Source organism: Epinephelus fuscoguttatus, linkage group LG8 (genome assembly GCF_011397635.1).
Source record: "Epinephelus fuscoguttatus linkage group LG8, E.fuscoguttatus.final_Chr_v1".
In the NCBI taxonomy this organism is placed as follows: domain Eukaryota; kingdom Metazoa; phylum Chordata; class Actinopteri; order Perciformes; family Serranidae; genus Epinephelus; species Epinephelus fuscoguttatus.
The window spans coordinates 39,360,290-39,375,986 of NC_064759.1; the positions used below are offsets into that span (position 1 = coordinate 39,360,290).

A 15,697-nucleotide genomic window follows, 5' to 3' on the forward strand; every position below is an offset into this window, starting at 1 on the left:
TTTTCTTTCCTGCCAACTCCTTTCCTTGTCAGCATCCTCTCTTAGTTCCTTGCCTCCCTCTTTTCTTTTGAACTAAATTTCCTTCCCTAGGGCTTCCTTTACCTAATTTCCTTTCCTGCTTCCTCCCTCTCTTCTTTGCCTCCTCCACTTTGTTCTTTACTTTTCTGCCTCCTCCTTTCCTTGTCAACTTCCTTCTTATTTTCCTCATATTTTCCTACTGTACATTCTTCTTTTCTTTCCTGCCTCTGTCTTTCCTTATTTACCTCATCCTTTACTTCCGTGCCTCGTCCTTTCCTTGTCAATTTCCTCCTTTCCTTGACAATGTCCTCCTTTAGTTCGTTGAGTCTTTCTTTACCTTATGTAGCTCACATTTCCCTTCCTACTTCCGCCCTTTCTTACCTGCCTCCATCATCCCCTGTCAACCTACCTTGTCCTTTATTTCCCTGTCTTTTCCTTTCCTTGTCAACTTTCTCCTTTCCTTGTGAACGTCCTCTTTTAATTCCCTGCCTCCTTCTTTTCCTTGATAACTTTCTCCTTTCCTTGTGAACATCCTCCTTTACTTTCCTGACTCTACCCTTCCATTGTTAACTTCCGTAACTCCTCTCCCAGGTCTTTCTTTATCTTTTTTACCTCACATTTTCCTTCCCTAGTTCCTTCTCTTGTTACCTGTCTATGTCTTTCCTTATTCACTTCTTCCTTAACTTTCCTGCCCACTCCTGTCTTTGTCAACTTCCTCCTTTACTTTCTGATTCCTCCTTTCCATCTCAACTTCCTCATTTTCTTCCCTTGGCCTTCTTGTACATTATTTATCTTATCCTTTCCTTACCTATTTCTTTTTTTTTCTTTCCTGCCTCCACCTGTCCTTTATTACTCCCCCGTTTCCTGTCTGCGTTTTCCTCATTTATCTACACATTTCCTTCCTTACCTCTTTCATTTCTTTCCAACCCCCTCCTTTCCTCATTTCTCCCCCTTTTCCTCTCCTGCTTCTTCTTTTGGTTATTTACCTCCTTTTTTCTTAACACATTGGTTTTATTTATGCTTTGTTATTAAGCATTTCTGATGTGTCAGGTTGTGTTTTTGGCCATCTGCTTAACTAAAATCATTATCAAAACAAGCTAACTTTAGCTCTGTGTTTAAGTGCACAAAAAGTACCATATAGATAACAGTTTACTTTGCAGTGTCGAGGGTGAAGATTGGATTGTAATTAGCTAATAATAAATAATTTAACCCCCCTGTATATTTTGGTATAGCAACACACATAACTACTATCTAGTCTGCATACCATAACCATAAAAATACTATCTTCTTGTTGGTTAGCAAATGTATGTTAAAACATATCTTAGGATACCTCAGACATTACTGTAGTGCATGCTTCTCCAATGCTCTCCCAAGTTAAACCAGTATAGCATATAATGGACAGTTACATGACTGAATTTATGCACAATGGGGTTAACTTCTCCTCCTGTACAGCTGCTGTTGAAATAGAACAAGCAAAGTCTTAAGTAACCATAAAGAAACTTGTTAAAACAAATGTATCTATAAATCATGAGCTCAACTTTCCTGGTGTTCAAAGTACGTCTGGGGTCACTCTCAGACATAAACCCTGGCAGTGACACTGTGTCCTTGTTTTACTAATCAAATCCATTAGCTTCAGTTTCACTGATTAAATTCCCAGTGCTTCTTTCCCACCTACAAGGGAACAGCTTGTTTTGGGTGTCCCTTTTTACACAAGCTGCTTCTCTAATAAAGAGCTACTGCTCCAACTGGCAGCCATACTGGAGGCCCGCCCCGCTCTGAACAGCATCAGAGTGGTTTGTACAAGATATTTTTATAGACTGTGAACCCTTAAACCAGAAAAAAAGAGGAATCCCTCCAGTCAAGGACACCCCCCACCCCCATCTTTGATTTCACATAGCTTATATTTTATGCATGATTTTTATTTCCCAGCACACTAGACGTTAAAAAATGTATTAAAATGTTAGCAATCCATCCTTTAAATCATCTCTTAACTCTCATGCTTCATTGGATGCCTGATAGTTTTTGTCACTAACATTTAAGAGTCTAGCATGTACAGTGCAGAGCCTACAGTAAGTGCAGTTAGTGTGTGTGTAGTAGATGAGATTTGTGCGCATGCTGCCATGGTCATCATCACCATCCCTCATCATCATCAGAGTAGATGTGCATGTTCTGAAGTGATAAAACTGTCTGTGTTCTGCTTTAATCCTGTGCCTCTTCTCTTTGGCAGGTTAACATGGTTATTGGGATTCTCGTATTTAACAAACTGGTGTCCAAAGACGGCATTACTGATATGAAACTAAAGGAGAGGGCGGGGTATGCCTTATACCACACATCCATTTTACACAGTGACCTATAACCAGCCTGGTAGCTCAGCTTGGGGGAGGGACATAGTGCAGTTATTGGCTCTGAATTTATCCTCAGCTATCATTTTAGACTTTTGCAAATTGGTTGAAGATGACGCGTAATTTTTAACTCTAGAAGGATGAGGAGGACCACAAAAAAAGATTGTGACTCAACTAATCAAAAATGATATAAGAGAGCCAAAGAAAATGTGTTTTCTCATATATGATCAATGCGTCTGGAGGATAGAAGAATGTTAGACAGACCAAGAAAGATACGGGGAAGGCTGTCTGGTTATTGGTCCTGCACAGACTGAGCAAGATGATGATTCATCTCATTGCTTTCTTTTAAGTTTCAAATGTGTCGCAATTTCCTCCAGCTGCTCTTTGTTTGCAGGTGTTGCTATTGATGTCAAGTTTCTGTAAATCCATCCATGTCTTTTTTTTTCTCCTGTTTGGTTATTTCTAGTAGAGGGAAGCAGGGCTTTTAAACAGCAAGATCCAACTACAAAGGAGATACTTAAGGCAAAATACAGTTCATTGCAACTTGGGGTTGATTTTCGTAGCTCTGGCCGTTGGATTTTGTTAGTTGGAATAAGATTGTACTTAACAAAGTAATGGCAGAGACTGAGGAATGCAGTGACATTGTTTAAAAAAAAAGAAGGAAAAAAAAACGCTTCTGACTTCGCAAGAGGACTCTGCACTTACTTTGGTCGTACAATGTTCTGACAAGCATCATTACTAACAGAGCCAATGACCAGTTTGCTGCTTTAAAGTATGCAGCTATTATCAGGCTTTTATAAAAAAGGAATACTCCAACATTTGGGGGGAAAAAAACGAGATTGCTGAGAGTCTGACTTAGAATCAGATGATAAGATCTGTATTATATATAGGGTTTAAGTTTAAAGAGTCTCTTACAAATTTAGGTCCTAACGGTGTTGACAAGTTGGCAACTTTCTTGGTAGATTTCCCAACTTTTCAGACCCACTTAGGGAAAAAGTGACTAGCACCAATTAAGTGAATTATTCAGACCATCAGAAGAAAAGCGAGAAACATATTCAAGCGTAATGTGTGCTGCTCAGAGTTATCGCAGTCCTTGAGTCTTACCCAGCAATAATCATGGCATATCTGACTGTAACAAAAAAATATCAAAGAAAATAGGAAATTATGAATTTAACAATTTTAATAGTTGATTTATAGTTATAGAATATTTGATTTATCAAATAGGGGATTTATAGTTATAGGATAAGCATTTAATTTTGTTAGATGTTATTGACTGTTTTACAAAAAAAGAAAGAAATAAATGGGATGGAGATGGGTTTGCCTTTTTCAATAGCAAATGGCACTAATTTTAATTCAGTGAGAGCTGTTCTGTGAACACTGGCATATCATCAAAGTGGGGATCATTCATAAGGGCCCATAATCGACCCAACGCATTGTTGGAGGGCCCACTCTCTCCCTTGGCCCCCCAACTCACGGGCCCCACTTCAACCACACTGCCTGCACTATCTGTGTTTACACCCCTGGTTGAGGATTTTTGTATTGCATCTGTGCAATGCACTGTGATTCAACAAAATTAAAATGAGCGCATGACATTATCTGGTGACTTAAAGTGAGCTAGTGCTAGCTCCTTTCATTGGAGCAGAGTCGGCAACACTGGCCCAGAATGTGTTTTTAGCCAAGATAAGCACAAATACTGAACGCAAGAGAAACTGCGAACCTAACACTATCAAAAATATAGTTAGTAAGTGGCTAATAAAAAATACACCTTCCACCAACATCAGAGTTGTTGTTTCTTAATATGAGATATTGTGACAGTAGGTAGGAAGGAAAGTAGCAATACTACTATTTCTTGCTCCTGTACACACACAACACTGGAGACATATGATGCACATCAAACGGCACATACGGTGATGTGATGTGCATTATTGTGCACTGTTGCACCTGATACATTGTTGTCCTATATCCCAGTGCTGACGACTTTATCACATTGAATATGAATATCCAATGTATGAATTTATGTTTTATCTCAATGAGTAGTTCTTCTGTCTATATGAAGTATTCAGTGGGTGCTACAAGCATCAGTTAACATGCGTCAAATGTTGACATTCTATAAAGCAAGCATTTTGTGTTTCACTTGAGGGTGAGCTCACAACTTAACAATGTGGGGCCACCAGCATGTGGGCTCAGCACCCACGGGGAGAGGTATAGTGTTCTGGTCCTTTGCCAGTCAGACAACAGGTAAAGAGCCAGTGCATTCCATATATTTAATGTTAAATTTCCACACTATTCAACCCAGTCAGCAAAATAAATGTTGGCGTTGTAAGTTTTTGCAAACTATATATACATAACATGTGCATGTTATTGTGTAGTGAATATCTTGAAACTTTCCATTGCCTATGTTTAAACCATGTTATGTTTTTTAACATGTGGTAATGTTGAGGCGCAAAACCACTTGGTACATAAACAATCATGTTTTGGCTTAAAATACCTACTTGACTGCCAAAGTCTCACTAAAAAACACTTGATTTTGGTGGCACAATAATGCCTTGAAATGCAGCCACTGCTGCTTAAGAACAACTAGTTTTGTTGTTTGTTGGTCTCAAACAGTGATCTGCAGTGGTCTGCAGCCTGGCAGTCATCTCCTCTGGGAGTCACACCATTCACCATCCCCTCCATCTCTGGATGAGTAACTAAGCTCATGAACATGTGATCAGAACTACGCCACTTTACAAATGCTGATATAATGTGTATGAAATGTTCAAAATTAACGTATCCAAGCTTTGCAGAAATTTACAATGCCAATATTTTCTTCTGGCGATTGGACTTGACCATTGCAAATTGGAATAAGATATTGTGGTTTAGCAGCAACCACTGAGCTTTACAACTGCACGTAACATCTAAAGGCCCAGACACACCAAACCGACTTCAGAGAACTAGCTGCGACAAAGGCCCCCTGCAACTTCGCCTCACTTTACCACGTCTTTGTCAAAAAGTTGCACATGAACACACAGCAAAACAACAGTCAATAAACATGTCCATTGTGCGCCTGCATGAGAGGAAGTAACTCCACACAAGCAGACTGCAGTAACCCGTGTTTGTCATCCAAAAAGAGAAACAGGAAGACCATTCTAACGCTTGTTAGCCATTTAGTACATTAACAACACAATCCAGTGTTGAAAGAACAGAGGATATTTAACATTTCTGCTGACGAGCTTCATGTCCAACAAAAAAAAAAAAAAAAAATCTTACCTTGTGGAACAGGTTTGCTTGACTTAGGCTCTTTGTTTACTTTACTCACCTTCATTTCTCCTTTTGTGCACTGAGCTGAACTGCCAATCAGAGTGATATAATCCTTCAACATCCTCGATTAAACATGCTGAATCAGACAAAAAAACAAATAAACAGCAGAGCCGACAAGGGGCAACAGTGTGGACACACACACTGACTAGGGCGCCAGATGCTCAGCGACAGCCCAACATTGACTGTCTTGGTGTGTCAGGGCTTTTAAAGGTTCTGTACTTGTGGGGTCACCAGGTTTGAGATTGTCCCAAACTCTAGTGACTCTTGGATGTGTGTGACTAGCTTGCTTACTAACTGGATATAAATTGTTACAATGACAGCTTTGATGTTGTTGGAAAGCTTTTTTCTTCACCTTTGAGTGAAGTTGTTTCTGCCAGCATTCTGCTGTTTTATGTTACTCTAAAACACTTTCCAAAATCTGGATCATTTATCTCATCTGACTTCAGGTTTGATCGCAAAAAAAGCATATTTTCCAAAATGTTGGAGTGCTCCTTGAAATGTTTGATATAAGAAAACTTACAATTAAAACTATTCTTTGCACACTGTCAAACTAGGTTTTTGGGGGGGTTTTGTAAAAATGAATGGGTAAAGAGCACATAATTTTTTTTAAACACAGTCACTAACTGCTGCTGACTTGAGTCTAAAAATGCCACTGGGCTGTTGATATCAGCTTTTCAAAAGTCAAATCACAGAGCTCACACGCGCCCTGCTCCCCTTTACCCCGCAGGCTGTTCTGTCTCCATTGGCATTGTTGGTGCATTCAAATGTTATTTTCTTTTTTTCTCTCTGAAAATGTTTGCTTTCTTCAATGATCTCTCTGTTCAACTGTACTTGTTTTTGCTGTCTGATATGTCATGTTTGAGTTTGCACAGAATCCCCTCTCTCTCACTCAGGGCTCTCCAATCAGGAACACATCAGTCTCAGAAGCCCCCTTCCATGTCATCAGTGATTGGGTAAAAAATACCTGCCCACCCCTCCCCTTCTTATTGTATGGCTACCAGCCCTGCCCATCACCAAATCTGCTGAATCCTTTAGCAAGCACCTCTGATTGGCTTACTATTACTTCCTGCCTATTTACCTCACTATTCCACTATTGACCTTGCAGCGTATGCTACCTCCTGTTAGCTGGATAGAACATAACACATTACTGCCTCAGGTTCTGACAGTACCTGGAATGCTTTTAGAGAAACTGTGACTGTTTCACCAATAACACATGCTAGTTGCAGTGCAGTAATATTAATATTTTCTGTTTACTGAAATGGTGTGGGCATGTGTGTGTGCAAGGTTAGTATGGTCATGTCATGATTGCATCTGTAGAGTGTGTATTTTGCGTCCGATGGAATAACTTGTAGAAAGGACTGCTCATATTGAATTGGAGCCCTCCTTCAGTCTGAATGTCACCTCAGACTGTTTTCCCCTCAGCTCATTTGGTTTTCTCACAACCAGTGCTCAGACAGCATTGTTCATTAGTCTTAAAGCTGCAGTTGGTAACTTTAATGAAAATGAATGAATGAATGAAATTGCTTGTATCTCACCTCAGATGTTTACAGAAACATATTTTGGTGTAGGGTTCTGCTGTAAAATGAGAAAGTTCGCTCCAGCCAGTGGGCAGTGCTTTGTTTTTTTAACATGGCAGCCTGGTGACAGACTTTTATAGAACCTCTTTAGTAGTCTGCCCCAGGGTCTCCCCGCAATTGGACTTGCCTGGAACACCCTCTCAGGGAGGCACCTACCTCAACTGGCTTTTTTTGCAGTATGACAGAGCAGCTGTCAGATATCTGATCTCTTCAGCTTATCTCTGATGGTGAGCATCCTGCATGAGTTGGCATTTAGGTAAAGGCCTACTGGTTGGGTCCCCTAAGGGCAAACTAAGGGCAATTCAAAAGCCTTTAAATAGAAAAGAGGCATCTCACCTGGAATATGGAAATACAGGCCAGACCTGTGGGGAGATATGAAAAGCACCTGGTGGCTTGGCCTGCTCCCATGGGGTCCAATCAGTATCAGCCAGAAACCACATGGGGCATCCACCATGTAGGTTTACCCCCCGCAATCAAACCCTGATGCTGATAGCATTGCCATTCAGGTAATGGGCCAGTGTATATGAGATTGGAGTGTGTTTTGCTAGTAGTGACTAATGTCACTCCACAACCCCACATTTCTTTCATTTTCAAACAATGTAGTGTCCAGCTCGAATCAGCACATTTACAAGTGACATTACTTGAGGCACTTTATTAGACATCACACAGCTTCCTCTGACACAATAGTACTCCCCAGTGCAGACAAATTTTTTTCTAGGCTGGTGAAGGCATGACCCACCCTACTCTGCCCTCCTCTGCCTCTGACAGTCTTACACTCACTCACTCTCACTCTTCCAATCCAACCTTAGAAGGCAATGAGTGCTAGCTAGTCAGAGAGTCAGTTAGCCAGGTAATGCCTTTGCCATGCTAGGAAAGGAGAGTTTCCACCCCAACGCCTATGACAACACACTCCCAACTTCTCAAATACCAGTGCCTGCTTACTGGCCCAAGACATCAAACTTTGAAACTCAGCATCAGTTTTTGACGCTCAGGGACACTGTTTCAATTTTTGCTTGTTACATTCATTGTGTCTTTTCAAGGTAAACTTCCATTTTCACAGGAAAAGTACAGTTTCTGCTTGTCTAATGCATACAGTCTCTCTTTAAGATGAATTTAGAACATAAGGAAAAAACATAGTTTAGGTTTACCTCCTTTACACGTGGTTGAAAGCATCATGGTTTGGCTTAAAATCAAATATCTGCTACAGACATAATGTCAAGTCTAATATGTTAATAGCATAGTGTGCTACAAATACTAACACACTACAGTGTTATTACAATTGCTAGATTGACTTTTGGTTTCAGGGCGGCACGGTGGTGTGGTGGTTAGCACTCTCGCCTCACAGCAAGAGGGTTGCTGGTTCGATCCCGGGCGTGGGAGCCCTTCTGTGCGGAGTTTGCATGTTCTCCCCATGTCAGCGTGGGTTCTCTCCGGGCACTCCGGCTTCCTCCCACAGTCCAAAGACATGCAGATTGGGGACTAGGTTAATTGGTAACTCTAAATTGTCCATAGGTGTGAATGTGAGCGTGAATGGTTGTGTGTCTCTATGTGTCAGCCCTGCGATAGTCTGGCGACCTGTCCAGGGTGTACCCTGCCTCTCGCCCAATGTCAGCTGGGATAGGCTCCAGCCCCCCGCGACCCTCAAGAGGATGAAGCGATTAGAAGAAGACTTTTGGTTTCACATGAAATATGAGCAGTGGGCTTCTTAGTGAATGTCCAGAATTTGTTCGACCCATGCACCTCCCCTCCCACCCTATACAGACTTTCTTGCTTTATACTATGGCAGTTGCCCACAGCGTCAAAAAATGCCACCACCCGGTGCATCTTATACTGCTACTTAAGGATGCCTTGATGCTTTGGTTTCTTTTGCCAAGGGCCACTGAGCAAATATCTGTAGTTGACGAGTTGAAAGTGAGACTGGGTTACCTGATAATCATTCTCGGAACCCATCAGCTGTATTCGGCGTCTGACTTCCAGCAGACGGCGAATACAGCCTTCGAGGGGCAGACCCCCGATTTTTTGGCATTCGGTTTGATTTGGGCGGAGGAGGCGAATTTCCGTTTCCGACTTCTGTTTATATACAGTATAAGTAAATATGCTGAACCATTGCGATGGATTCAGAGTTTGCAGTGATGCCAATTATGTTCTGCCTCGTTAGTTCACCACACGGACCGTTTAACCTGGCAACAACTGCAACCGGCTCAAACGTGAATGGTCAATATCACGCGGACTACAAACAGCCTACAACCGGAAACCAGGGCTCTTCCGCTCTTCTTCCAGAGGCAAGATCTCCGGGGTTTGCCTACAGACTCTACATTCACTGAATGTAGAGTCTGTATATAGAGACTACCTGATAATAGACTCTGATGTGTAAAGGTGGTGGAGTTCCCCTTTAAATCATTAACACCCACACCAGTGCAAATTTAAGATAAGATAAGATAAACTACAAGCACAGTTTTAATGAAAAATGAAGTTGTGTAGTTTCTATATTTTACTTCATTTTCTTTTCTTGTTTAACATACCTCTTACTATTTATTTTTGACTTTCTCTATCTGTATTTATTTCTGTCCTTGTGCTGATGCAACAACTGAGTTTTCCCTCTGGGGAACAATAAAGGCTTTTCTTAAATAAGCCCATCTTTAGTAAATTGTGACTCTGCCTGTTTTTTGATCAAATCACATCTTGATCAAAGCAAATTAAATCATTACTAACTTATCAATTAGCTTGTACTTTCATCAACTTTGTACTTCAAATCATTTAGTTTTGTGCGATCCAGCAGTCACAGTGACCTTGGATCTTACCTTTTCCTCTACATACTGTACACAGTCATCAAAAATGGTTTCTCACAAGCTTTTTCTTGGCTCATGGTCAGATTTGAGAATGCATGCTGGTTGTTGGTGAAGTTATCTCAACGTGATCTGACCCATTTGAAATGAGTTTTTTTATTTGTGTGGACCATGTGGTCATTAGGCTGTTTGTAGTTGTGTCTGTGGTGGACAATAGAAGGAAATGAAGAGCGTTGGGTGTCGTCGCCCCCCCATTTTGGTGACCTCCCTTCACCCACTCGCCTCTCCTCAGTGTGGTTCTCAAGGTTCAAATGCAAAACATGTTTAATGAAGCTAATTAATTTGTGCAGCATCTAATTAAGTGCACAGCAGCATCTGCACCAGGCAGGTTTGCTCACACCTCAGAGACAGGCCGCACTGCTGAGTCTCCTTTCCCCCCCAAAATTAGAAACTAATTCACTGAGAAAATTAAAACAGACAGGAGAGGCCTCATTCCAAGCAGCACTGGAGTTTGTTTCCTCCTTAACGAAAGCTTAAATGGGTTCAATCATCAAGGCTGTGTATTTACAGGTCGTAGGAGAAGTTTAATCAAACAGTAAGCTTCCAGATGAAAACGTCTTTTTGTAGCTTTAGCAAGTACTCCAATTCCAAGAGTTTTCCATTTGATGCAAAACTCTGGAACATCTTGTTAAACATACAGAAGGAGGTTAATGTTTGTCTCAAGGACTAGATTGTACCAGAGCTATATCATGTTTGTCTATACTGGATGTTTATTTATTTGTCTTGGTACATCTCGCCCCACCCATCCAACCAACCACCAACCTTTTGCCTCTCGATCCTTAAGTCCAGGAAAATGGTGTTGTATTTCAAAAAGTCTTGATTGCTTTTTAATATCACTGCCTTTGGCATACATTTAGCAGCTGTATTGCCCTTTTACTTGAAATTGAATTTCTTCCATTATGTGATTTTTAATCCAGGCGTCCAGGGGCTACAAAAATCGATTCCCTGAGCTCTTCAGCTTTAATTGTTGTTTAGCAGGAGGCCATACGGTAACAGATTAGTTTGTTATTACTTGTCAATATCTCTAGCGTTGTAGTCAGTCTTTTCAAGCAACTACACTGGAGAGATATACAAAGTAATAAATGGAATCCTGATGGCTGGGGGAGTTGCTGGAGCCTTAGGTGTTGGAAAGACAATGAAGTTGAATACTTTCTCAGTGATCATACCTGGAAATCACCTATTGCTTTATCATCAGGTGTATACTGTTAAGTATAATAAGTAGAAAAAGGTTATACTATATCCTTCCGTGATCTCCTTAGGCGGCTGAGGCTCAAGAGATAGAGCGGGTTTAGCACTAATCAGAAGATTGGCGATTTAATCGTTGGGTACTCCATTCCACAGGTAGAATTGTCCTTGGGCAAGAAACCCCCAAATGATGTGCGTGTGAATGTTTAACTGAGTTGCAGGTGCCACCTTGTATGGTAGCCTGTGTCTGAAAGGGTGAATGTGACATGCAGTGTGTCAGTTCTTTGAGTGGTCAGACAACTAGAAAGGCTTTGTAGAAGTGTAAGTCCTTTTAGAACCCAAATCCACCCAAAACATTGGATACAATTTGCAGTTTTGTCTAATTTTTGTGAAGAACTGGCAGACAACACTGCAATTACAATGAGATATTTCTAGAACTGTAGCTATAAATGAATTTGGAAACGGGGATTGCTTCAGCAATCTTGGTTTTGGTGTCAGTCCCATATACAGTGGCATGCAAAAGTTTGGGCACCCATGGTTTAAATTTTGTTTACTGTGTTATGTTAAGTGAGCAGAAGATGAACTGATCTCCAAAAAACATGAAGTTAAAGATTCAACATTCTTTTCAACATTTTAAGAAAGATTAGAGTATTATTTTGGCTTTGTACAGTTTTAGAGTAAAAAAACAGGAAAGGAGCACCATGCAAAAGTCATCTGAGCTCTCAGACAACTTCTACCAGTGTCTCAGACTTGAATTACCTTGTTAGGATTATGGCTTGTTCACAGTCATCTTTAGGAAAGGCCAAGTGATGAAATTTTCAGAGCTTTATAAATACTCTGACTCCTGAAACCTTGTCCCAACAATCAGCAGCCATGGGCTCATCTAAACAGATGCCTAGCACTCTGAGGTCTGGAAAACCAAGAACATTTTCAGAGAGAGCTGCTTGTAAGATTGTTAGAAAGGCTAATCAAAACCCCTGTTTGACTGCAAAAGACCTGCAGGAAGATTTAGCAGACTCTGGAGTCTGTACATGCTCTGTTCTACTGTGCAGTGACACCTGTACAAATATGACCTTCATGGAAGAGTCATCAGAGGAAAACCTTTCCTTTGTCCTCACCACAAAAATCAGTGTCAGAAGTTTGCAAAGGAACATCTAAACAAGCTTATACAACAGCACAATGATCCTAAACACACCTTAGAATCATAAGGTTGGCATAAGGTTTTGCCATAGCCCTCACAGTCCCCCGACGTAAACATCATTCAAAAAAAATCTGTGGATAGTCCTCAAAAGATCAGTGCATGCAAGACAGCCCAAGAATCTCACAGGGCTAGAAGCCTTCTGCAGGAAGAATGGGTGAAAATCCTCCAAACAAGAACTGAAAGACTCTTAGCTGGACACAAAAAGTGTTAAGAAGTTGTGATACTTGCCAAAGGGGGCGCTTCTAAGTACTGAACATGAAGGGTGCCCAAACTTTAGCTTCGGGCCCTTTTCCTTTTTGTTATTTTGAAACTGAATTGAAAAAGTAATCTTTCTTAAGAAATGTGTCATCTTTAACTTCCTAAACTACTCACAGTAAATGGAATTTTGACCATGCGTGCCCAAACTTTTGCATGCCACTGTATGCACACAACAATTTAAGACGGGCACTCAGGAGACAAAGAGGATGAAGTCGAAGTTGTGGAGTGGGGGGAGCTAGACTGTAGTTTCAGATGTATTTTTCCGGATTTTAAACTCCCTTTTGTTTTAATTTAATGTCTGTGTACAAACACAGGTGTCTCCTGGACAATTCAGTGATACTCCAGGGTTATGTTATGACCATGGGTTTTAATTATTTTTACATAATAACAGAGAAATTTTATTATTTTGGTATTACAAATAACTTGAAGCATTATTTCAAATGCTAATAAATGCAAACTAATAAATACTTAGTTGTCATAATTGGAAACAAAACACTGCACCACAGTTGCCAAATGTATCCGAAATTACCAAGGGCTCAGACGACTATTTAAAATAATGAAGACGTTGTGTTTTTTTGAAGGGCAGTCTTTAGCTGCCACTTAGTGTTTGCAGCACTCACAACACAATTAAGCTCAGTGATAGGATTTTTTTTTTTTTTTTTTTTTTTTTTTCTTTTTTTGGGTTTTTGCCTTAAATGACAGTTTCAAGTGTGAAAGGGGGAGAGAGAGAGGGGACAACATGCAGCAAAGGACCGTGGACTGCAATCAAACACACAGCCATTGTGGCAAGGACATAGCCTTTGTACATGGAACACAGGCTGTACCCACTGTTCCACTGGGCGCCTCAGGATTTTTTAAAATTTAAATAACACAAACGGGTGGCACGGTGGTGTGGTGGTTAGCACTCCCGGTTCGATCCCGGGCGTGGGAGCCCTTCTATGCGGAGTTTGCATGTTCTCCCCGTGTCAGCGTGGGTTCTCTCCGGGCACTCCGGCTTCCTCCCACAGTCCAAAGACATGCAGATTGGGGACTAGGTTAATTGATAACTCTAAATTGTCCATAGGTGTAAATGTGAGCGTGAATGGTTGTGTGTCTCTTTGTGTCAGCCCTGCGATAGTCTGGCGACCTGTCCAGGGTGTACCCTGCCTCTCGCCCAATGTCAGCTGGGATAGGCTCCAGCCCTCCCACACCCCCCCACCCCTCCATGCGACCCTCAAGAGGATGAAGCGGTTAGAAGATGAATGAATGAATAAAACAAACACCTGTTAAGATTGGTAACCATCCAGTTCAATGTTATCACTCAATTAAATGGGCAGGTTAATTGCTATGCAGCGCCATAGGAAGTCAGCTCACATTACAGTAGTAAAAAGAGCATGCTAGTCCCTGTAGGGAGGCTGGTTGAGGTGGTGGACAATACACAGGAAGAAATGTATTTATTTCACCCAGGAGACTGGGATTTGTGTTCCATGTGAAACCAAAAGTCAACAGTGAGTTTATTTAAGTGTGTGACTTATGTCTTTTGATGTATGTCAGATATGTCACTTATGAAACGTAGTTATGTTAAACCAAACCAGCCAAACCGTGGTGTTTTTTCTTAACGTAACCACAAAGTATATGCACCTGAACCTAATGGGAGTGACAGTGAAATCTAATGAAACTGCTCTGGATGCTAACACGCATTTGATTAAGCAATATGACAGGAAAGGGAGTGCTGTTGAACTGTATATCAGCACGTCTGTGATTCAGTCATAGGCACGAGGCCACAGGCCAAAGATATTCACAGCCGTGCTGATATCCAGTACAACAGCACAACCTCGAGTGTGATATTGCTTTTATATAGCAGTTCTACAAGCGCCATTTATCAACAATGAAAAGCAGCAACAGGTTATGACTTGTTTGGTCATTAATTAAATATTTGGCTCCATCAACACAAATAGTTTGGCAACTGGACTGGGACTGGACTGTTGCCAAACAACACACAAAACATTCCTGCACATTAGCTCGCTACTTTATGTAAGCTAGGTCTACACTTCACCACAGACCAGCTGCTATGTATCATGTAGGCTACATCTGTGTGTTGCCATTTATTTGGTGACCTGGGAAGTAAGTCTGTTAACAGTCACTTTGATTGCATACCTGTGATGCTGACGCGTTAACAGCTTAATCAGTACTTTGCGTCCTCTTCTGGTGTTATATGAGCGTACCTGGACATTCACAGTAAAGTATTGAGGCTTCTTTCTGTCCCTTCTTCCTTTTCTGACCATTCATTATTTAACTCAAATGTTATTTGTGGTAGTATGTTTCATTTTGCGGTGCAAAGTTTGTTACGACCCTTAATGTTGGCTAACTAATGATTAACAAATTTAACAGCTCAGAACACCTGTAAAGTGGAGTGATGCACAGTTAAAAGTCCCAGTGCTGTTATGCTGTATATCAGCACTCATGGAATGCCTACTGTCCAATTTAAAAGCCCAGTTGGAACTAAGTGTTGTATAAGAGCTGATAATGACATTCTTGACAGACTTACCAGCGTAGCAGGAGCCTTCTTACCCATATCTGTGACACCAATAACCACTACCAATGCCCATTAGCATTGTGAAGTGGTGACATTCAGAATGGGTCTTGTATCTGACTTTACTCCTCAAAAAAAGACTACAGTTTATTACTTTGGTTTTATGTTTGTTGCTCTGGTCAATGGTTCTTTTAGTTATGCTAACATTGTACTCGTCAACGTAATAATTGCTGGGATCTGGTTGTGACATTAGTAAAAATAGGCCAGATGGGGCAAGAAACCGGAGTGTTCAGACAATCGGTTATTAGAATAGTTAAACAAGCGTATATGGAAGAGGGCAAGCTGTAAATTTTACACAATATGTCTGACCATTGGAACTTAAATGTTACTTGCTCCGTTGGAACTAGTTTTAGTGGTGTCACCATGTTTTGAGGTTGATTTTAGTGAGCACGATGTTA

The 15,697-nt window shown here is 41.0% G+C and overlaps 1 protein-coding gene across 5 annotated transcripts in view; it reads left to right on the forward strand.

Moving 5' to 3' along the window:
• adgrb1a (adhesion G protein-coupled receptor B1a) overlaps window positions 1-15,697 on the forward strand; it is a 255,606-nt gene that overhangs the window by 217,700 nt on the left and 22,209 nt on the right. For 4 of the 5 annotated variants that reach the window (XM_049584031.1, XM_049584036.1, XM_049584035.1 and 1 more), the window contains exon 24: window positions 2,246-2,331. In XM_049584031.1, the coding sequence (XP_049439988.1) occupies window positions 2,246-2,331 (86 nt within the window). Of the gene's footprint in view, window positions 1-2,245; window positions 2,332-6,553; window positions 6,614-15,697 lie in introns of all 5 variants that reach the window. The other variant, XM_049584034.1, reaches the window with a different exon arrangement.